This window comes from Phalacrocorax carbo, chromosome 17, assembly GCF_963921805.1.
Source record: "Phalacrocorax carbo chromosome 17, bPhaCar2.1, whole genome shotgun sequence".
Lineage (NCBI taxonomy): Eukaryota > Metazoa > Chordata > Aves > Suliformes > Phalacrocoracidae > Phalacrocorax > Phalacrocorax carbo.
Genome location: NC_087529.1, coordinates 9,559,062 through 9,580,744, shown reverse-complemented (window position 1 = coordinate 9,580,744; position 21,683 = coordinate 9,559,062). Strand labels below are relative to the sequence as shown.

General features: G+C 50.0%; 2 protein-coding genes across 2 annotated transcripts; both read left to right on the top strand.

Annotated features, from left to right (window-relative positions):
- The first annotated feature begins 919 nt into the window (after positions 1 to 919).
- On the top strand, positions 920 to 13,059 carry DHX33 (DEAH-box helicase 33). Its single transcript, XM_064468194.1, has 12 exons — positions 920 to 1,202; positions 3,724 to 3,884; positions 4,636 to 4,863; positions 5,635 to 5,805; positions 6,736 to 6,921; positions 7,655 to 7,766; positions 8,143 to 8,302; positions 8,734 to 8,822; positions 9,397 to 9,524; positions 10,094 to 10,297; positions 11,455 to 11,541; positions 12,302 to 13,059. The coding sequence occupies exons 1-12, from the start codon at positions 1,001 to 1,003 to the stop codon at positions 12,608 to 12,610; spliced, it is 2,037 nt and encodes a 678-aa protein (XP_064324264.1). The 5' UTR covers positions 920 to 1,000; the 3' UTR covers positions 12,611 to 13,059.
- A 2,703-nt stretch (positions 13,060 to 15,762) lies between these two features.
- C1QBP (complement C1q binding protein) lies at positions 15,763 to 21,310 on the top strand. Its single transcript, XM_064468195.1, has 6 exons — positions 15,763 to 16,063; positions 16,351 to 16,501; positions 16,956 to 17,043; positions 18,469 to 18,564; positions 19,435 to 19,557; positions 20,875 to 21,310. Exons 1-6 carry the CDS (start codon positions 15,814 to 15,816, stop codon positions 21,022 to 21,024), a joined length of 858 nt encoding a protein of 285 aa, XP_064324265.1. The 5' UTR covers positions 15,763 to 15,813; the 3' UTR covers positions 21,025 to 21,310.
- Positions 21,311 to 21,683: the final 373 nt, after the last annotated feature.

Here is a 21,683-nt window from a genome sequence, read left to right as displayed (position 1 = left end):
CCCCCCCCCCCCAAAAAAAAAACCCCCAAAAAACCCAAAAAGCCCCCAACAACAAACCAACCCAAACAAATCTTTAAATCTTACTCTCTAGGAGTACAAAAAATGTTTTGGGAAATACTGCTTCAGGATAGCTTATGAGGCAGGAGTTGGGTCAAACTTTTTTTTTTAGTTCAGTGTTTAAGAGCCTCCTGGTAGTTGCTGGCAGAACGTCAAGGAGTGGGGATGAAGCTAAATGACAGCCCTGTGACTGAGAAAAAGCTGTAAATCCAAAGCCCTACTGTAAAGTGGGCAAGGTGGTGTGCGCCTTCCTGAGGATCACCGCCTGGCGTAAGTCGTGTTGGTAAGACAGCTTGGCCGCCCTTGCTCGTCCAAAGCTGCCCTCCTCGCACGCTGCCTTGCACCCTGGTGCAGTATTTAAAATTGAAGTTCCCATAGCTCATAGAACGTCCTGAGTTGGAAGGGACCCGCAAGGACGGTCGAGTCCAACTCCAGGATCATACTCTTCTCTCTACAGGGCGATGCCAGAGCGTGTGTACCTGGGAAGAACGTGGAAGTGTTGCTTACTTGTACCCCGGGACAAAATGGGCTATTGCTGGCAGATTTCTGTCTGACCCGGTCTGTCATTGCTCTTGAAACCGTTCTCGGGCAGCCTGTCCCACACCGAACTGTGTTTAAATACCGGAGTCCCCTTGGGAGCGCGTGCCACCGGCCGCGCGTGACGTCACAGAGCGTGTGCGCGGCCAACTCGTAACGGGGAATGACCCCCGCCTGGCCGGAGCCTGCCTCTCCCGGTGCTCTCCGCCCGCGCTCCGCTCCGGCCGTGCCTTTCCCGCGGCGGGCCCCTCGCCCCGGGAGCGCACCGAGGGGCTGCCGGTGCCCTGAGCGGCGCCGAGGCGGCGCCGGGACTACATCTCCCATGACGTCCCGCTGCGGGCGGCGAGTCGCGGATGACGCCGCGGCGGGGCGGCAGGCGGGCCCGGGGCGCGGCGGCGGTGCGGCGATGCGGGAGGGCGGCGAGGGGCCTCCGGCCAAGCGGCTGAAGGCGGCGCTGCCCCCGCCGCGCCCCGCCATGCTGCACAACTCCCCGGCGCCGCGCCGCCGCCCGCCGCCCGCAGACTGCCAGCGCCGCCGCCTGCCCATCTCCCAGGCGCGGGGGCCGCTGCTCGGCCAGCTCCGCGGCCTCGACAGCGCCGTCCTCATCGGTGAGTCCGCCGGGACGGGACGGGGCGGGACGGACCCGCCGCCGCCAGGCGGGTTTCCTCAGCGCCGGGCGCCTCCAGGCCCCCGGCGAGCAGGGCTTCCCCTCAGCGCCGCCCGGGCCTGGGTTTCGGAGCGGCGGCCGCTGGTGTCCCGGGAAGGGCAGCGGGTGGCCGGGCCGGGCCTCGGCGGGTGGCGCGGCGCGGCCTGCCGGGAGCTGCGCGGAAACCGTTGGGGTGCGACCCTGAAAGGCGGCGCGTTAGGGATGGTTTTATCCTTGAGTTTTGGCTGGCTGAGGCAGCTGGTGACTGGTTTATGGGGAAGGCAAAAGTATTTTCCTCTCCCTTCTGTATGAGCCAGCAGTGCCAGGGGGCCACGGCGGCCACCAGCCCCCGGGCTTGTGTCAGCACTGGTGTGGCCAGCAGGGGCCGGGCAGGGATGGGGCCCCTGTGCTCGGCCCTGGGGAGGCCCCACCTCGAATGCTGGGCTCAGGTTTGGGCCCCTCGGGACAAGAAGGGCCTGGAGGGGCTGGAGCGTGTCCAGAGAAGGGCAGCGGGGCTGGGGCAGGGTCTGGAGCACAAGTGTGCTGGGGGGCGGCTGGGGGAGCTGTGGGGGTTTAGCCTGGAGAAGAGGGGGCTGAGGGGAGCCCTTCTCGCTCTCTGCAGCTGCCTGAGAGGGGCTGGAGTGAGGGGGGGGGGGCTGGTCTCTGCTCCCAAGTCACTAGTGATAGGATGAGAGGAAACGGCCTCAGGCTGCATCGGGGAGGTTTAGATTGGATATTAGGAAAAATTTCTTCACCGAAAGAGTTGTCAAGCACCGGAACAGCTGCCCAGAGAGGTGGTGGAGTCACCAACGCTGGGGATGTTCAAAAAGTGTGTAGGCGTGGCATTTTGGAATATGGTTTAGGAGGCCTGGGGGTGTTGGGTTGATGGTTGGACTTGATGATCTTAGAGGTCTTTCCCAACTTTTATGGTACTATGATTCTGTTTCGCCATCTGCCTGGAGTTCAGTCAACTTAAAGCCAAATGGGAAAACCCTGCTCCTTGGAAAAAGTGTTTCCTCAGCTGCATTTTCAGGGGCATTCACTAATTTTATTATTTTTTCTCTCAGTCCAAACTAATAACCTTTTTGTCTGATCTTCAGGAGCTGAAGTCATACAACTTCCCAGCTGGAAGTCTAAAGACTCAGCATTTCTTAGAATTAAATAAAAAAATGCTTTGTATTTCACTCATATATATGAATGCTTAAAAAAAAAAAGTCATGGTAACTGATAGATGTGACTGCATTTATGTCCTTTCCTCTGTATAATCCTGAGATTGTCACTATTGCTTGCTAAATGGACACTATTAACATGCCACTTAAAATTTTGCAGCTGTGGAGTGAGCATATTTAATAATATGCTTGATGCTATTTCCAGGCTGCAGCTGCAGTGCTTATAACTTGGCCTTCTGACTCTTCTCTGCCTGGTGGTCATCTTTCTGAATTTCTTGTGCTTCTTCCTCCTTCCCTTGTGCTTTGTGCTGTTGCTGCCTTGCAAGGATTGAGAGTGCAGGGCTCTTTTTCCCACAGCCTCACGCTCTTTCATGTAGAGCAATTCTTGTAACAGGCTGGTAGGAAGCTGAGATCTGATTTGAGTTACAGGTGTGTTTTAAGCTGTAATAAAATGTGCAGGAAAGTGACAGTGATGCTGAAAACATTCTCTGCTCTTCCATGCACATTGCACTTCAGGGCAGTTTCACTTGCAGTCCCTCTAAGCACTGCGATTGGTGCCGCTTTATACTGTGCCCAGTAAGTCATGCTTTTTGTTGTCGATGCCATGGTGAGGACCAATGTAGCTGTCTGAGCTTTTGCTGATTGCGGTCTTTGGTAGAAGGGTCTGTGCAGAGTATGTGTCAGAAATACACCTGGGGGAAGATGGGATAGTGTTTGTGTGTTGTGGGATAGTGCCGCCTGGCTGGAGAACACGTTCACCTCTTGAGAGCCTGAAGGGACAGTCTCTGATTTCGGGAAGGGACAGAGGAAGACTTGCTGGCTTAGTGCCCAGCGTGCTCCTCTAAGAGAGTCTCAAACCGTAACTTGGTACTTGCTGTTGTGACAAAAGCTTTGCTTTAATTTGCTTACAGCTTTACTTTGAAACTCACTAGTGTGTAGTATAAATATATGCATAAAACCAAATCAGTGTCTATTCCTTGCTCTGCATGATTATCTTATGTTGGCTGTGTTGTGCAACAAACACTTCATATCCAGACAGACTGGAATATGTGTCTAAACCAGAGTGTGGCTGGAGGGAGCCTGGGTGAAAGGGGTTTTGTGGAAGAGTGGTCGAGTGACTAGAGCAAGGCGTTGGGTTCTGTCCCTGGCCTGCTGCTACTTTACATGTGACTTTGGGCAAGTTGTCTGACCTCTTCCTGTCTTCAGCCTCCTCATCCTGAAACATGATTAAAAGTTAACATAAAAAAATCAGTTGGGACCTTTCATGTGAAAATGCTGTAAAAGGGAAAAACTCTATTTTTCAATGTTTTTTAGGAGAAACGGGCTCAGGGAAGACCACTCAGCTCCCTCAGTACCTCTATGAAGCAGGAATTGGCCGCCAAGGCATCATTGCTGTGACCCAGCCTCGCAGAGTAGCAGCTATATCCTTAGCGACTAGAGTCTCGGATGAGAAGAAGACAGAGCTGGGGAAACTGGTAGGTTGCTTTACAAAGTCTTTAGAGAGTTGGTTTAGTACTGCAGTGCCAGTGGGGCAGTATGAGGGCTTAGTGGGTAAAGTAAAAAACAGCCACAGGGGTAACAGGTAGTCTTCATTTAATAATATGACTGAGTGGGAAAAATGGCTTTTAACTGCTTCTGGGGCTCGGGGTGGGGGCATGTTTGTCTCTGGTACCCTGCTTCTTGATTATTGTCTGTGTTCCTCTAATTGAAAAGATAGCAGTTGATGAATAAAACAAAACTAAATTCTTTTATATAATAAATAGTTTTTACAAAACTAAAATAAATACTTAAAAAGTATTGTCCTCTCTTCCATTCCTTCCTGTATCGGAAGTCACCGTCAGGGAGAACAGAGTGCTGAATCTGCACAGCAGATCTGTAAATCTGTGGGGGAAAAGTGGAGGAGAAAGTCTTTGGAGAGCATGGAGTAGTTTCTATCAGGGGAGGAAGGAAAGGAAACTTGGAGCATTTGTGATGAACTTCTAGTTGGGAAAAATCTAATTGGGATACAGTGTTGGGAGCTTCCTTTAGGCAGATTATTAGATTTGCAAGACTAACTGCTCACAGACTGCAAAGGCACCGTTAGCTTTCCAGAGTCCCTCTGGAGTCCTGGTCGGCTCTGCGTGATGCGCTGGGCAGAGGGCTTTGTAGTCCTTCTGTGTGGTATGACGGCAATGAGAAACTCAAGTAACTTTGTGCTTGTGCTTTCTGTAATGATCACTTCCCTAGGTTGGCTATACTGTACGCTTCGATGATCTTACATCTGATGAAACTAGAATCAAGTTTTTAACAGATGGAATGCTGCTTCGCGAAGCTATTGGGGACCCTATGCTGCGGAAGTACAGCGTTGTCATCCTGGACGAAGCCCATGAGAGGACGATCCATACTGATGTACTCTTTGGAGTGGTGAAAGCTGCACAAAAGAAACGAAAGGAACTGGGCAAACTGCCACTGAAAGTATGGGAATCTAGGGTGGCAGCAAAGGGCAGGGGTGGGGCTTGGACCCTGGGAAATATGAGTATCTCCTGGGGTTTCCCAAAGTGCTTGGAATTTCAGCCTTGATTATTTTCCTGTTCCTAAAAAGCCCCTTAAAATCTGAATAGAACTTGCGATGTATGGACCTGATATGACACATGTGAATGAGGTATCTGGTCACCTCCATGTGGCCTTTTTTCATAAGATCCCCTTGGGTGTGAGCTATAGACTAGACATGTCGTTTGGGGCAGGTTTGATACTGTTGCTGAGAGCACCCTGGATACAGAAGCTCTCTGATACGACAGCTGTATGACATGCTCACACTGGGGAAGGAGATTGCACATGTGTGTCAGGTGCACAAGAATTTATGTTAGTATGTGATGGAGTGTGTGAGAGCGTGTTGGTTTTGATGGGGAGGGCATGTTGGGGGCTGGTAGGGTCCTAGCACTGTGTCGTTCAACAGACCGTTGTGCAGCCTAGCTTTGTGGGTGCGCGGGTCTGCTTATTAAATGTTGGAAGAGAATTTTAACACGTGTTCGCTCATTTTATCGTACCACCCTGTTAAGCTTGTGTGATACTGCAGCTGATGGCTTTAACAAGGAAAGATCACTCTCTTCTCTCCCAAACTCTGTGCTTTTTGCTGTTCTGAGCATATATCTCTGTCTCAGGAAGCTACTTTTGGCTGGTCCTGACTAGTAAGTATCCTGCTGGGTCTAAACGGCAGAGCTAACCTATCTTGTCCTCACATGGAAGGTGGTTGTCATGTCAGCTACGATGGATGTTGACCAGTTCTCCCAGTACTTCAATGGAGCTCCTGTTCTCTATTTAGAAGGCCGGCAACATCCAATTCAGATCTTTTACACCAAACAGCCTCAGAGTGATTACCTCCAAGCAGCACTGGTGTCAGTCTTCCAAATCCACCAGGTATGGCGGTCTTTCAGGTTTGCGCCTCCCCGGGGCCATGGATTGTTGGTTGGAGGGGTTCACAGGTTTCTGTGGCAGAAGGCGTGGCTCAAGCTTGATGTTGCCAAATCAGAGATGCCCCTGAGGTGCTCCACTGCATCCTGTGGGAAAAATGGATAGCTGGGGAGTGTGCTGGGTTAGTGAGTTGGGTTGGCTCAAGGGAGGGCTTGACAAATGCTGATGTTACTCCAAAATTGGAATGAAAGGTTGGAAGTGGTCAACTGTAAAGAGCCCTGGCTTGTGGTGGGAAATCCAGGCATAAGCTAACAGTAGTGTGAAGATGATTCTAATTTACTGGCAAAGTGTAATTGCAGAGCAAGTAGAGATCTATTTAAATAACAGCTCGTAGGCATTGTGTGACTAAATGTTTGAATGCAAAACTGCCAGATGGTTAAATCATTTAATTAAACTGTTAATTACCCTGCATCTAAAGCTTTGAAGATGCTGCTGTTGTTAGGATTTTGGGACTTGTACATCAAGGCTGGAGTTGAAAGGAGACTGCTAAGTGAAGATCTCCGATGTCAATTCATACCTAATATCCAAATGTTCTTCTCGCCTCAGTTTTCCATGTTTACTGGCTTGTACCTGGGTGCTTGCTGGCTCTCTTGTTTGCATGTCCTGGACAGTTATTTAATGAATTAGACATGTGACTTTAAATTATTCTTTCATCCCACTAAGACTCACTCCTGCAAAATGCAGTTTATTCTTCAACTCTGGTGAATCCATTGGGAACTTCAGGCTGTTGCACACGTTGTACAGCATGTGCGTCTCTTCTTTCTTCCTTACCTGCTTTGCTGACTTGCTGGCCAAACAGCGTCTCATTACAATCTCAGTTATCCCTCTCTGTCCAAAGCATCTTAACTTCTCACTTGCTTTTTCCTCTGGCTCCAGGAAGCACCTTCTTCTCAGGACATCCTGGTGTTTCTGACTGGTCAGGAAGAAATTGAAGCAATGACCAAAACCTGTCGAGACATTGCCAAACATCTCCCTGACGGCTGCCCGCAGATGATGGTGATGCCTCTTTATGCTTCTCTGCCCTACTCTCAACAGCTCCGCGTCTTTCAGGCTGCCCCCAAGGTGAGGCGATATGATGGGTAAACAGGATGGGTTTGTCTGTTTGTTTGCATGAGTATTTGGAAGAAACATGGAATTCAGGGGGTTAAAGTGGTCTGCACTGGTAGTAGGTAATAGTCTCCACTGTCCACTGACTTTAGGCTGAATGGTTCCAGTGTGATATAAGACAATGCAACTGGGATGGTATTAACAGATACATGGGATAAGTCATCTGGGATCATACAAAGAAGGAAGGCTTAGGGGGAGTGAAAAGGGCAGAGGAATTAAAGTTTGCCCCATTTCATAGGTTTTTTTGTGACATGGACATAAAATTCCTACAGCAGTTAATGGGCCAGCCAAATACTAAGAAAGCTAAAAACCTGGGCGTGTTCGGCAGGGCTGTGAGAAAAGGAAATTGTGTGGCCTTAGGCCCTTTTGTACCTCTTCAGCAGATAAATTAGTTCAGGTCTTGTGCTTGTGCCAGAAATTAAATCAAAATTATTTAAAGGCATCTTGATAACACCTGCCCTGGGTGGTGTATTTTGTTGCAAGAACTGTAAGCACATCCTTTAGAAACTAATTAGGAATTAGAGATGATCATAATTTACAAGAGCTGGCATAGCAAGCATGGTATGTGGTCATAGTGTGCTGCAATGGTGTGTAAGCTTAGCCAGTGCTGGCCAAAAGTAGTAGTGTTTCTTCATTGCAGCTAATCAAAAATGGCTTTTGACTGGCTTTGGTTTGCTCTTCTTTCCAGGGCTGTCGCAAAGTGATCCTCTCCACCAACATCGCAGAAACCTCCATCACCATCGCGGGAATAAAATACGTTGTGGACACAGGCATGGTGAAAGCAAAGAAGTACAGCCCTGGTGAGGAATTCTAAGCAATGATATAGAGATTGTTTTCTGTTTTGTAGAAGTTATTTGAGGCAATGAGCCCCACTGAGAGCTGATTTAAAACACCCTTTGCACTGGCTAAATTAATGTCCTAGGTTTTAGGTGTGGGTCTGGGGGGGCTTTTCTTGAGCACCAGCAATGCAGAGGTAAAAATCTGTCAAATTAATCTTCGCTTCATGGACACAGTGCATGACAATTATCTTTGCTTGAGGGTGCTAAACCAAGTGAAGTCTGAGCAGCATTTGGGTGGCAGATCCTGGGATTTTTTGTTATTAATCCTACAAAGTTATGTTTTTCAAAGCTGCGTGTTACGCAGACGTTGACTGAAGTGATGCTTTTCCATACACAGAAGTTGGTCTGGAAGTGTTGGCAGTCCAGCGGGTGTCGAAGGCCCAGGCTTGGCAACGAACAGGGAGAGCGGGGCGAGAGGACAGTGGGGTCTGTTACCGGCTCTACACAGAGGATGAGTTTGAGAAGTTTGACAAAATGACAATACCCGAGATACAGAGGTGAGAAAAGAACCCTGATACCATCACACTTCTTGCCACACCTCTTTAATGGGATGTTACAGATGGAGCTGTGTAAAGAACTGAACAGCAAAACTGGATCTAGGGTCTGACAGGTTGACTTTTAAGAAAAAATGAAATCTGGAGACTAAACAGAAAAACTAGGAAGCGTTTGCTCAGGGTGGACTTCTGGGCTCTGAGTCTCCAAACAGGCATGGGCAATAGTTCTCTTGACTTTCCTCCAAATCTTGGACTTGCCTCCTACCCTTTCTGGTTTAGGAAGTAAGGCTTCACCAGCCAACGTTGGACTAGTCTCTGTCAAGTTGCAGCACGGTTCTGAGGACTCCATCTCATCTTACAGGCAAATAAAAGAAAAAAAAGAAAAAAAATTGAAAAGAGGAGAACAATCTCAGTTGTTTTTTCTGCCTATGCAGGTGTAATTTGGCCAGCGTGATGCTTCATCTCCTGGCCCTGAGAATTCCCAACGTGCTCACCTTTGACTTCATGTCCAAACCGTCTCCTGGTAAGTGGTTACAGAGGCAGCCTTGGAAAACATTGACAAATGAGTCACTGAGGAATTGCTTAAAAGGAATGTCTTCAGGACAGCCAGAGAAGATAGAGTATGGAAAGTCAGGGCTGTGAAAGGGAGCTGCTCTCTCTGCTGCATCTTCTCCTGGTGTTCCAGAAGTCTCAGGCTCATTCACTGCTCATTGCTTTGCTCACCCTGTCGGAGCCACCATGGTTATGGCAGAGACCTGGGGAGTCCAGCTTCCAAACAGGGAGCAGTTTTGAGTCATAAAGAACACAAAAGTGGGCCTTAACTGCCAAGGAAAGCCACAGAGAATCTCATGCAGCTCCTGCTCAAAGCTAGGATGGCAGCTTTAGTTTTGCCTCTGTTTTTGCTACTTAAATTGGTAAAGGTGATTGTTCTACTGGATAGACGGGGATAAACCACAGTTTGGGGCACTAATTTCTCTAAACAGAAAGTACTTGTCCCTCTGGCCAAGGGAAGTAGGTAGTGATGGTAACCAGCTGGTCCTTCACATCTCTGCCAGTGTCAGCAAGGCCTCACAGCTTGAACCTTCTTGTTTTGGCAGATGCTATTCAGGCAGCGATTGAGCAGCTGGACCTGTTGGGAGCTGTGGAACGAAAGGAAGATCAGCTTGTCCTAACCCCCCTGGGAAGGAAGATGGCAGCCTTTCCACTGGATCCAAAGCTCTCTAAAGTAAAAACTATGGGAAAATTAGCTAATTTTTATCTTGTGTTTGCTTCCTAGTACCATTGGCATTTCTCTTTCAAACTCCTTAAACAAAGTGTAGAATTTGGGGTCACTGCAGCCATACTAGTATATTTGCAGTATGTTAATGAAGCATAGCTTTATTTCCAACAGCTGTGCTGATTTGCTTGTCATTTGTTCTTTAATTCAGGGAGATTTTCTAAAAGATAATTTCTTTCCTCTGGCACCTCTGAAACGGAAACAATCCCTTGCAATTTCCGGGATTGCTGGTAGCACTGTTCAGCAGTTTCACAAAGTGTCTGATGCTGCAGTTGGTTTTAGTCGTCATGTTTGTACTGTATATGAACCAGTTAGTCTTATGAAAGAGCATGACAGTTGCTCTTAAAGGTGACTGGTGGGCCCACAAGAAGATTTGCAGTTGTCTCTAGGCCCAAATACTTATGAAATTGTCCTAAACAATGCTTGCTGAAGTTCGTGGGCTGCCAGTGAGCAAAAAAGCCTGCCCATCTGAAGTGGATTTGGTCAACCAAAAATGAGTTTTGCTTTGTGATTTGCAGACCATCCTCCTGTCCCCCAAGTTCCACTGTACAGAAGAGATCCTGACCATCGTGTCGCTGTTATCAGTGGACAGTGTCCTTTACAACCCCCCAGCCCGGCGGGATGAAGTGCAATCCGTCAGGAAGAAATTCATCTCCAGTGAAGGGGATCATCTTACCCTGCTCAGCGTGTACAGGGCCTTCAAAAATGTCAGTGGCAATAAGGTAGGATGCCCTGAGGACACCTGTGCTGTCTAGGCTCATGGTAGCGAGGAGCTTTTTTGGCGTAGAGCAGAGTGACATCCGCATCCTTCACGGCGGATGCAATACGCCTCCTTCCAAAGCAGTGAGAAGAGAGGACTTGCTCATCCTGCACAGTTGGGTAATTGGGGAAAGCTGGTCAAGTGCCACAGGTTCCCCCAGAAGGCTGTAGCAAAGCTGATTATCAAAAGCTTCACAGAATCGTAGAATCATTTAGGTTGGAAAAGACTGTTACGATCATCGAGTCCAACCGTTAACCTAACACTGCCAAGTCCGCCACTAACCCATGTCCCTGAGCACCACACCTACACGTCTTCTAAATACCTCCAGGGATGGTGCCTCAGCCCCTTCCCTGGGCAGCCTGTTCCAATGCCTGACAACTCTCTTGGTGAAGAAATTTTTCCTAATATTGAACCTAAACCTCCCCTGACGCAGCTTGAGGCCATTTCGTCTCATCCTGTCACTAGTGACTTGGGAGAAGAGACCAGCACCCACCTCACTACAGCCTCCTGTCAGGTAGTTGCAGAGAGCGATAAGTTCTCCCCTCAGCCTCTTCTCCAGGCTAAACCCCGCCAGCTCCCTCAGCCATGAGGCCAATTCTGTAATCAGAGCCAGGTCTCTTCCTTCCCTGGCTCCAACAGGAAGCAGCAGGAGTGGGAGAGTATTGAGACTTGCTGATGAATACCCTAGACATGCTGTTTGGCAGGATTCATTGCAGAAACACTGAGCATATTTACAAGCAGATTTTGGTTTATCCTACCCTATAAACTACTCAGTTCGATTTGTAGATCTGTAGACTCGTGTACCCTGCAGCATATGTCATTCTCACATAAGTTGTTTTCACCACCTGTGGGATAACAAGTGCTGTTTCGCAGCACTTGGTGACCTTGCAGAGCAATTCCGCGTGGGAAGAGAAAACAACATACTGTTTCTTGGCACTGTGGGAGTGTCTGTAGACAGAGGGGAGTAATAGGGAGAAGTATGACAAGGAAATGGGTTAGCACCTTTACTCTGAGGAAGATTGTGTGTTTGTAGGATTCTGCTTTTCATGGTATCCGAAGACTGTTGTGCGTCTTGGGTGAAGAAACAGCCCCTTCTAACTCCTGGTGTCTCTGCTGCAGGAATGGTGCAAAGAGAACTTTGTCAACAGCAGGAACATGATGCTTGTGTCAGACGTCAGAGCCCAGCTCAGGGACATTTGTGTAAAGGTAACTTGTTGCCATACTGTATTTCTCCATTTCATCTGTCTCTATGTTTCTGTTTGTCCCCAAGCTGATTTTGCTGTGCCCCAGGTCCCAGGAGTGAGAAAATGTGGGTTTGTTTTCAGTCTCCCATGAATAGGCAAGTAAAATTCCTGGCTCTGCAGCTGCATCCCAAAATCTCAGAGCTGTGGAGCTCAGTGGGTCAAGGAGAGCTGAAGGGAGAAGAGGAGCTCTGGGAAGGCTCCTCAGCTCAAGGACAGTTTTTCCTAATGGATTTTGCTGCTCTAGTGTAGATGTGACTGTGCTATGTGCGCCACGGAGTGGCGTCGGCCTCAGCAGCCCGTGCTGGCTGGCTTCTTCACGGAGTCAGGCGTTCAGTTTAACAGCAGCTTTCACATCAGCACTGTTCCTGCGGTCGCAGAGCATAAGGCACAGCATGGGAGCTGCTGCTGAATTGCTTGCATGACAGCGTGACATGGGAGCCACCTTTTGGCACCCCTGTCCTGCTGCAAATGCTAGTTGGCCTAAAACTCACTCCCAGGAGACTCTCAATCCATTTTGCAGCTCATCTTTTGTTTGCTATAGTTTGGATTAGCCTAACATCTAGCTGAGCTGAATTCCTAGCAGTCCTTTTGTATTTTCCACGCTAGCAGGATTTCTGACACAATATTGCCTGATCTGGGAAACCCACTAAAACAGGGCTGTGTTTCCCTACAAGGGTGCGCGTACACCCTTGCTTACTCTTGTGTCTCCTGCTGCTGAACAGCTGTCGATGCCAATCGAGTCCTCCCGCTCAGACACTGGAAACATCCGCCGCTGCCTGGCTCACAGCCTCTTCATGAACGCCGCGGAGCTGCAGCCCGACGGCACCTACAGCACCGTGGACTCTCACCAGTTAGTGGCCATCCACCCCTCCTCTGTGCTCTTCCACTGCAAGCCAGCCTGCGTGGTTTACAACGGGCTGCTCCACACCAACAAGTGCTACATGCGGGACCTGTGTGTGGTGGATGCGGACTGGCTGTACGATGCAGCGCCCGACTATTTCCGCAGGAAGCTCCGAACGGCCAAGAACTGACCTGTGGGTCTGGGACCAACAGGTCCAGGGTTTTTAGGCTCACCCTAAAAGACTATTCTTTGTTTTGTAATGAATGTGTGGGAGCAGTAGAGCTTTGCCTTGCAATTCAGGTAAAAACCTTGGAGGAAAATGGCTTGTCCATGAGAGCCAGACTTCACAAGTCTCTGTGGCTTAGAACAATTATCCTTTTTAACAGTTAATCTGTAAAAGAGGAACGTAGTGTGTACTCTGTGTGTGTGTGTATGTGTGTGTGATAAATCTGTACCAGGAGGGAAAGGGAAGCTGGTATCAGATCCCAGTTTTTAACACTTACTGAAGTTAAACAGGCTTGTATATGCAGAAGTGAAATCCTAAGAGCTCTTCTGAGCAGACTGGGTATTTTTGATGATTGTGCTTGTATCCTTAGCAGGTTTTATTGGGAAAAAAAGAGAAAAAAATTTTAAATGTCATTACAGGGGAAAAAAATGCCTTTTTTTACTATTTCTAGAAGGGAGGTGCTACTGTCTTTTACCTCATCAAACACTTTTCTGCCTGCATGTCATGTTCACTGTCTTACTTGGGACCATACGATGGCCAGTAATGGGAATGCCTGCTTGGACAAGGCCTTCACTGCTTGCGTCTGAGCCTCAGGGGCTGGTAGTGGTTTCTCGGGGACGCTGTCGAGCTGCCTGGGTGTTTGGCCTCATCTTTGTTCACCCTTTTGCTGTTAGGGTATGTGGTTCCTCAGCAAATGCTTCTGGCTTTTCTGACTCTTGTCCGTGCACTTCTGGCTCTGGGGTTGGCACACCATCCACAACAGCTAGTCAGGCCAACTTGAGGAACACTCAGCAAAATGAGAACGAGGATGTGGTTTAGAGATCGGACTCCTTTAAAAGTCCTTGATTCACCAAACATTTGTCTTCTGCTCCGACACCAGTGCTTCTTCCCCGCTCTGCTCCCCCGACCCTGTCCCAGTTATACTTCGGTTTTCCATTAGGAGTTTGGAGCTTGACATTGTCAGGAAGCACACATCTACCATTAGTATCTGTTACTTGTTTTTTGTTCTGTATTCCCTTGGCATCTACCCGTCTCTTTTTTTCCTGTTGGGGAAAAGTGGCAATACCAAACTTAATTGTCTTTTTAAATACCAGAATTACGAAACTAGTGCCACTCCAAAGGGAAAAACTGTTCTTTCATGTGAAGGTGACTGGATTTATTCCATTATCACTGTGTGTTGGTGGGGGGAAAAATATAAGTAGTTTTTAAATGATATCTAAGTACTTCTAAAATAACCTCTCTGCGAGAGGTAACTTTCAGTTTCAACAGAGTCTGTTGGCATAGTGTTGTAGTAATTAATACAGATTTTTGGATGAGTTGAACTAAAGTGGGTTTAGGTGTCTGAAAGGTGAAAGGGTAGGAGAGGAAGCTGTTCCGCACATGCCATGTCACTGTGTGATATAGAGGGGTGAGCTTACACGGGCTGTGATGGGATTGTGGTGGTCAGACCTTGAGTCCGTTAAACAGCAAGTTTAAAAAAAAGCGTATAACACATTAATAGGGCTGCTCAGGGACGCAGCCGTATTGGCTATCGGCAAGCCCTTATTCGCGCCATTTGCTTGGGGAAAGCTGCTGGCTTCGCTTGTCATCTGTGGGCACAGGCTGCACTTGCCATGTAATAATGTGCCCATTCTGGTTACACACATCACGGTTACACAACACACTGTAATATGCCTTTTCTTTGGGCTCCAGTATTGGCTTGCCTTGGTTTTCTTTTTGAAAAGTGGGGCAAACACCTCTTTTGTTCTTTTTTTCTTACCTTTTTATTTAAACTGGAATGTCACTTGTGCTGATCTGCAAATTGCTGTCTCCCAAAGAATGTCAGTAGGTACCCGGCGTACCTGGAATGGTCTCACCTGTCAGCCCGTTCCTAGGAAGGGTGATACTGAATGTCGGCAGGGGTGCAGTGCGAACGGACACACGTCCCTTTGTTGTGCCTCTTTGCGATCTTGTTCTTTGGTGGTGTGAAAAAAAAGAAAAAAAAAAAGAAAAGGTGAGTGGGGCATGGGCAAAACTTGACACTTTTTGTACCTATGACCAGGTGCAGATTTGGGTTGGTGTTCCAAGCGCAGGCAGCTATTTCAGTTGTTCTCACTCACACAAATTGCAGGGATTCTCAGAGCGCTGCGTGTGTTTCTTGGTTTTACAGACTCAGCATCCGTAGGGGCAAATGGAGTATAAGCACATTTTGTTTGGGCAGTCTTGACAGTCTGTTTAAGGGAGGGGATGGGTGTTTGTTTAGAAGTAATTTGTTATATTTTTCCCAAAATAAAGAAGTTATGGCAAAAATCCAAGTCCTGGGTGTTGTTATGTGAGACACGAAGGCTGTGTGGGTGAAAGAAATGATCGTAGGACATTCAGGTGCAAGTCCCAGCGTTTTCAGCTCTTGTGGGAGCATCTTCATTTTCAGCAGCCTCAGGTATCCATGCGCGGGTGTTACGGGCGTTGGGGCGGGTCAGCGGGTCTGCGCTCCGCGTGCGGAGCCGGCCCGTCGCTGCCCCTGCGGCGCTCGAACACCGGGCCGGAGCGGGGAGCCCTTCGCCGGGCGATGCCCACGGGACGGGGTGCTGTCGCTGCTCCCTGCTGAAGCCTCCCGTGAGCAGCAACGGGCCTTTTGTGCCTCTACTCAACGGAGGGCAATACCGCCCGCTTTTAGACAAAGGGAACGCGTTAATGCCAGGAAACAGTTTTGCCTTGGTCAATCTTCCTTCTAAAACATTTATTGCTAAAGGGGGAAAAAATAAATTATTTATTTGTGAGTAAACTACTGAGGTCTTGCCAGAAGGCTGCCTCTTCTAACACCGAGCGGGCAAAGCTTTCACCACGCACGCTGCTGCCCCTCGTTGCACTCAAGAGGGAAGCACCACATTTTTCCACATCGCTAAAGCTTCGTCTGCGCCTTCGCCGGTGCCCCGGCCCCCCGTGAGCGCCGGGCCGGGAGAGGCGGCCAGCACCGGTGCTCCGAGGCCTCGCTTTCTTAATTTTAAATTGAAACAGTAGCCGGCGCGCTCTCTCGGCGAGTTCCCTCCCGCCCGGGCCCGGGACTCGAACCCGCGGCCCCGCTGCCGCCGCAGGGGCCGCCGGGCGCGGCTGCCGCCGGAAGCGGGGCGAGCGGTTCCGGGCCGGCGGTGTCCTCTGCCCGCCCCGCCGCCCTCGCCCGCCGCACCATGCTGCTCGCTCGGGCCCTGCGCGCCGCCGCCGCCCTGCGCCCGCCGCTGCGCCCCCCGCCCCGCCGCCCCCTCTCCTCATCCTCCTCCTCTCCTCTCCGCGCTCTCCTGCCGCCGCCCGGCGCCGCGCCGCCCCTGGCGCGCTCCCTCTGGCACCTGGGCGGCGGCGGGTGGCGGACGGCGCTGCTCCGCCCGCGGCGGGGATCGGCCGGCGGCGTCTCCTGCGGCTGCGGCGGCCTCCACACGGAGGGTGAGCGCGGGGGGGCCGGGGGGCGCCCCTCCCTGCCCTGAGTGAGGGGAGCGCGGGCCCGGGGCGGGGGGGGGCCGTCGTGAGGGGACCCCTGGGGCGGGGGGGGCGGGCGCCGTGAGGGGACCCCAGGTGAGGGGTTGTGAGGGGTCCCCCGGGGGGGGGGGGGGGGCGTTGTGAGGAGAGCGCCCCCCCCATCCCGGGCAGCACGTGGCGGGGGGGGGGGGGGGGGGCGGGCTCGGGGCTCATCCCGGCGTTTCCTTAACCGCCCCCTCCCCTTTCCCCGCCAGGCGACAAAGCCTTCGCGCAGTTCCTGACGGATGAGATCAAAGAGGAGAAAAAGATCCAGAAACACAAATCTCTGCCCAAGGTCTCCGGCGGGTGGGAGCTGGAAGTCCACGGCACGGAGGCCAAGCTCGTGCGGAAGGTCGCTGGTGAGAAGTAAGTGTGGCCTTCGGCGGGGCTCACCTGGGCGAGCCCCTCTGCAGGGGATTTCTCCTTGTGCCCGCGGTACTTGTGTCGCTGCCTGTCCCGTCAGGGCGAGCTGGATGTTGCAGAGGGTCTTTATTTTACTGCCTTGGGTCAAAGGCACTTTCCACGCAGACTCACGCACTCGCTAATTTGCTACGGTATCATGTGTTACGTTACAGAGTTTCGTGCATTAGAAAAAAACAGTTCAGTAAAACTTTTAAACTACTTTTTTGTGAGAGAGATTGGAGGAAACCCGTTTCATTCAGGTGTTTGTCTTAAACTCTAACTTCAATATCTGGTTTTGTTCACGGTGTGAATTCAACAGCAGTAACACTGTCCCCACCACAAAAGCTGCAAACAGAAGGAATTTTTGATGGGTAGTTTTTAAGTGTGTTCAAAGTAACTGCTTCTGTTTCTTTTGAAGGATAACAGTCACGTTCAACATCAACAACAGCATTCCACCCTCGGCTGAAGAAGAAACACAAGAAGAGCAGAAACCCGATGAGCAAGAGGTAACTTAGTCTTGACGCGCACTTCAGTGATGGGTACATGGAGGGAAGTTAGAACCTCACCCTTGAGTGTTAAGGTTTTTCTTCATAGAATCATTAAGGTTGGAAGAGACCTCTAAGATCACCAAGTCCAACTGCCAACACAATACCACTGTGCCTCTTAAACCATGCCCTGAAGGGCCATGTTTTTTGAACACCCCCAGGGTTGGTGACTCCACCACCTCTCTGGGCAGCCTCTTCCAATGCCTGGGCACTCTTTCAGGAAAGACATTTTTACTAATATCCAATCTAAACCTCCCCTGACGCAGCCTGAGGCCGTTCCCTCTCATCCTATCACTAGTGACTTGGGAGCAGAGACCAGCCCCCCCCCCTCACTCCAGCCCCTCTCAGGCAGCTGCAGAGAGCGAGAAGGGCTCCCCTCAGCCTCCCCTTTTCCAGGCTAAACCCCCCCAGCTCCCTCAGCCGCCCCCCAGCACACTTGTGCTCCAGACCCTGCCCCAGCCCCGCTGCCCTTCTCTGGACACGCTCCAGCACCTCAAGGCCCTTCTTGTCCCGAGGGGCCCAAACCTGAGCCCAGCATTCGAGGTGGGGCCTCCCCAGTGCTGAGTGCTTGATGTTTCAGAGCATTAAGTCACAAAATGCAGATTTTTTCTGGGTTGGCTGTCACTTGGCCGTGACCTGCTGCAGCAGAAAGGCAGAGCAGAGTGAGAGCTGTACGAGGAGAAACAAGAGAAACTCAATCTATCTCTTGCCTTTGCAACCCCCTGCAATAAATACTGCTTTTTTACTTAACTAGCGTAACTCACGGTGCTGGTAGGCAACATCAGTGAAATGCAGAGCTATTCACAAGGCTGAGCGAGTCAAGAATGCAGCTGCTCCGTTGTGGCAGTTAACTTGGCGGTTTCTGCATGGTAGTATTTATTCCAGTGCGTTGCACTCAGGTGGGAGGGACGGTACTGGGGACAGTCGTAGGTTGTGTCCCTTCCTGGGCGTGCCTGTACCCGCCGAGAAGGCGCAGCATACTTGACCTGTCACACGTATGTGCGTGTGGCAGTCTTTGTGCCCTGCGTGAGGGAGGGAGGGCAGGCACAAGCAGTTCCTGCCATCAAAATAATCTGAGCCTGCTCCCAGCTCCTGTCACTTTGGAGGGCCCCATCCAGGTGGGCTGTGCGTGCTCGGGGAGGGTTGCCAGGGGGTGGCAGGTGCTCCCAGCTGCCATTTTACCCCTGTGACCAGCCACAGAGCAGAGGAGGGGCTGAAGGGCCATCAGCAAGGCTGGAGGGGGCTTGGGCTGCCCTGGCCAGGCCAGAGACTCCAGAAAGGGTGACCCAACAGCCTGCGCTGGGTGGGCTGTGTTGCTGGGCTGTGCTGTCATCACTTGGGCTCCTGTTCAGACTCCAATGCTGATGAAACTTTTCTCTTGTTTAGCCTGATCTTACATCAACTCCAAACTTTGTTGTGGAAGTAATAAAAGATGATACAAAACAGACCCTTGTTCTTGACTGCCATTATCCCGAAGACGAGGTGGGTATCAAGCTGGCCGTGTGTTGGCTGTAGCAAACCCTGGGCTGTGGCTCACTGCCTGTTTCCTGCCTGACTGTAGTGTAACTGTAGCGTAGTGTTTCATCTAACTGCGCCTTGTAGCGTGTCGGTTTTCTGAACCTGCAGAAGATGCAGTCTCTTTTTTTTTTTTTTTCTTTTAACACAAAAAAAAGGCTTTGTGTTTGCAAGAACGCTCTTCAGGGAGGAGATGTTCCATTGCATTCCTCACGTCCTGACCTGGCGTTTCTGCTCGGCTGCTTATTGGCCAGTTTATCGAATTACCTTAGAGAAGGGAGGCATGGCTTAATTTCAACAGCACGGCAACTTGAGAGGGGTGAACGGGAATGGCCAAAACAAGATAGATTTAATACAGCATGTCAGTAACTTGCAGATCTTGTTGTGAGATGTCACAAAGAGAAGTAGGGGTTAAAAACAAAGTGGGGAGGGACAAAATTGAGAGCTTTGCTTCAGACCAATCTTTGTGGTTTATTTTGTAAACCTAAACAGATGACTTGTGCAGCCAGTCCTAGCTGACAAAGCACAGACAGGTGTGTGAAGATAGATTTAGAACCACACAGAAGAGGTTTTTCCATCTTTGTAAAAATCGGGCTGCTGACTTGTATCAGGTTGCTGCTGGTAGGCAGACCTCTTCAGGGATTTCCTGCGTTCTCGGTTCTCGTGCATGTCTGCGCTTGCCTTCACAGGCACGTGTGGAGAGGGGAGAGGCCCAGCCTTAGTGCTGCCCTTGGGGCTTTGCCTGCAGTGCGACATTCCTGCCTTCGGGATGACGTGGCTGAAGGGGCCCCGTAGCTAGAGCTAACTGTATGTCTCACATCTCATCTCCTGCTTCAGGTTGGACATGAGGGAGAGGAAGAAAGTGATATTTTCACAATTCGGGAGGTCAGTTTTCAGCCCACTGGAGAATCAGAGTGGAAGGACACCAACTACACCCTCAATACGGATTCCCTTGACTGGGTAAGTGCTGCTAGCAGGGCTGTAGGCTGCAGCTTCTTGGCTCATCACTGCACTTCAGCTTATCTCACCTGGCTGTTCCTGAGTTATGAATGAGTCCTGTCCCAGATGCCTGAGATGGGGGATCCCCCTGCTCTGCCCCAACTTGTCATCAGGTCGTGGTTCTGCTGCAAAGTGAGGGTTATTATGCGGTCCCAGCAGCGGGGTGGTGCTGGTGGCGTTACTGGCAGCTGGAGACCAATGCAATGAAACCCGTTCTGTTCCAGGCTTTATAGGTTGATTTCCTAGCAGCTGTGTTACACTTCGGAGGTGCTTTGACACTTGCTTAAACATCTTTCGATCTATGTGTTTAACAGTGTAGCACATCAGATACCACGTGTACTTACCTTTGTTTTCTAGGTTTTCCAGGTATGCTTTTGTAGTTGTGATGCTGAAAACTAGTATGCCCAAGAGCCTGGCATCTGCTTCTACGTTCCCAACGCCAGGCTTTCAGAAGGTTAAATGTTAGTTGGATGCCGTGTATCACATGGTTAAAACTTTACTCCTAGGGCTTATCTGTCTTTGGGAAGCATTCATGTTGAAATCAGCTAGTGTGCGCTAGGACATCCCACGCTGCTGTCTTTTCCCCTCTCTGATTTGAGACAGAAAATTAATTTTGAAATGTCTGTGATTTGTGATCTACTCAGATTACAGAAGTCCAAAATTAATCATTTGCTCAGTAATACTGGGCTATTTAAAAAACAAAAACACCACACAAAAAACCCAACCCAACAAAACACCAAGAAAGGCATGGCAGGTATTAGCATTACTGCACTGATAATGAATCTTTTCTCCTGAGGAGCGAGGGGGAGAACCGCAAGCATTAACATATGCTGGAGTTGCAACAGTTAAGTAGGATTAAAAAAAAAAAAAAAGATTTGATGTTTGTAGAAGACTCTATCTCAAAAATATTTACATCAGCTCCCACCCTTTCCAGAGGCCATGGCACTGTCTGGGGGGAGTGGCAGAGCTTGGTGCGCGCCACCTTTGCCAGGCTTTACCTGCTGACTCCTGTGGCCAGTTGATCAGCTCAAGCGCAGCTCATTTGTGATGCTGGGTTTGGTTTTTATGACAAGTTTGGATGGCCTGTTCCATGGCTCCTTCCCGCCAACCGATACACCCAAGGCCAGGCCCCCTGAGAAGGGGATGCGGAGCTGGCCCGTCTCCTGACAGATGCTGTTAAGATATTCCTGGGAGAAAGAAAGGCTGTCTGCCATGGGACACTTTAAAAGCAGCCCCTACCCAGGAGTGCTAAGGAGGTTTCCTGTTTGTTGGTTCCAGGCTCTGTATGATCATTTAATGGATTTCCTGGCTGATCGAGGAGTGGACAACACGTTTGCTGATGAGTTGATAGAGCTCAGCACCGCACTGGAGCACCAGGAGTACATTAAATTCCTTGAAGACCTTAAAAGCTTTGTCAAGTGTCAGTAGGATAGCCTAGGGAACGGATCAAGTGTGGATATTCCACAGCACTGCTCAGCCAGCAATACCCAAATGTATCTTCACAACAGATACTGAGAGTAAGTAACTTTGAATTTGGAAGTGAACATCATGGGAGCATGAGGATTCTTGCTCGTATTTGGGGTTTGTAGTTATGTTGCAGCCCAGATCAAGTTCGCTAATGTTACGGTCCTGAATTGCCTCGCCCTGCTTGGTGGGTTTTGTACAATTAAGAATGAACGTGAAGAATAAAAGCTGTTCAACATGTCACTGAAAACTGGTGGTTTCTCCTCTTCCTGCTGAACTACTGCTGACAAGAGCTACCAGAAAAATGATGGTGTTTGCCTGTGTCTGAGCCAGTGTTAATACAGCCGCACTGGCCTGGAGTTCTCTCTTCTGCGGCCCTTCCGTCAGCATGGTTGTTCTTTGCTGGCCAAGCAGTGTTAATTACAAACGTGAATCTCATTCTGGAAGTCATGCATGTCCATCTGCGTGTTAGGGAATAGAATTCAGCTCCTCAAACACATTTTAAGAAGGGATGTGCTGCCCTAACCCATTACATTAGTATTAACGTAGCTGTTCTAGAGAGATCCTGCAGGGTGGCTGTAGCACTTCAGGCCCAACAGTGACTGGAAGGCTGTGGATGCCGG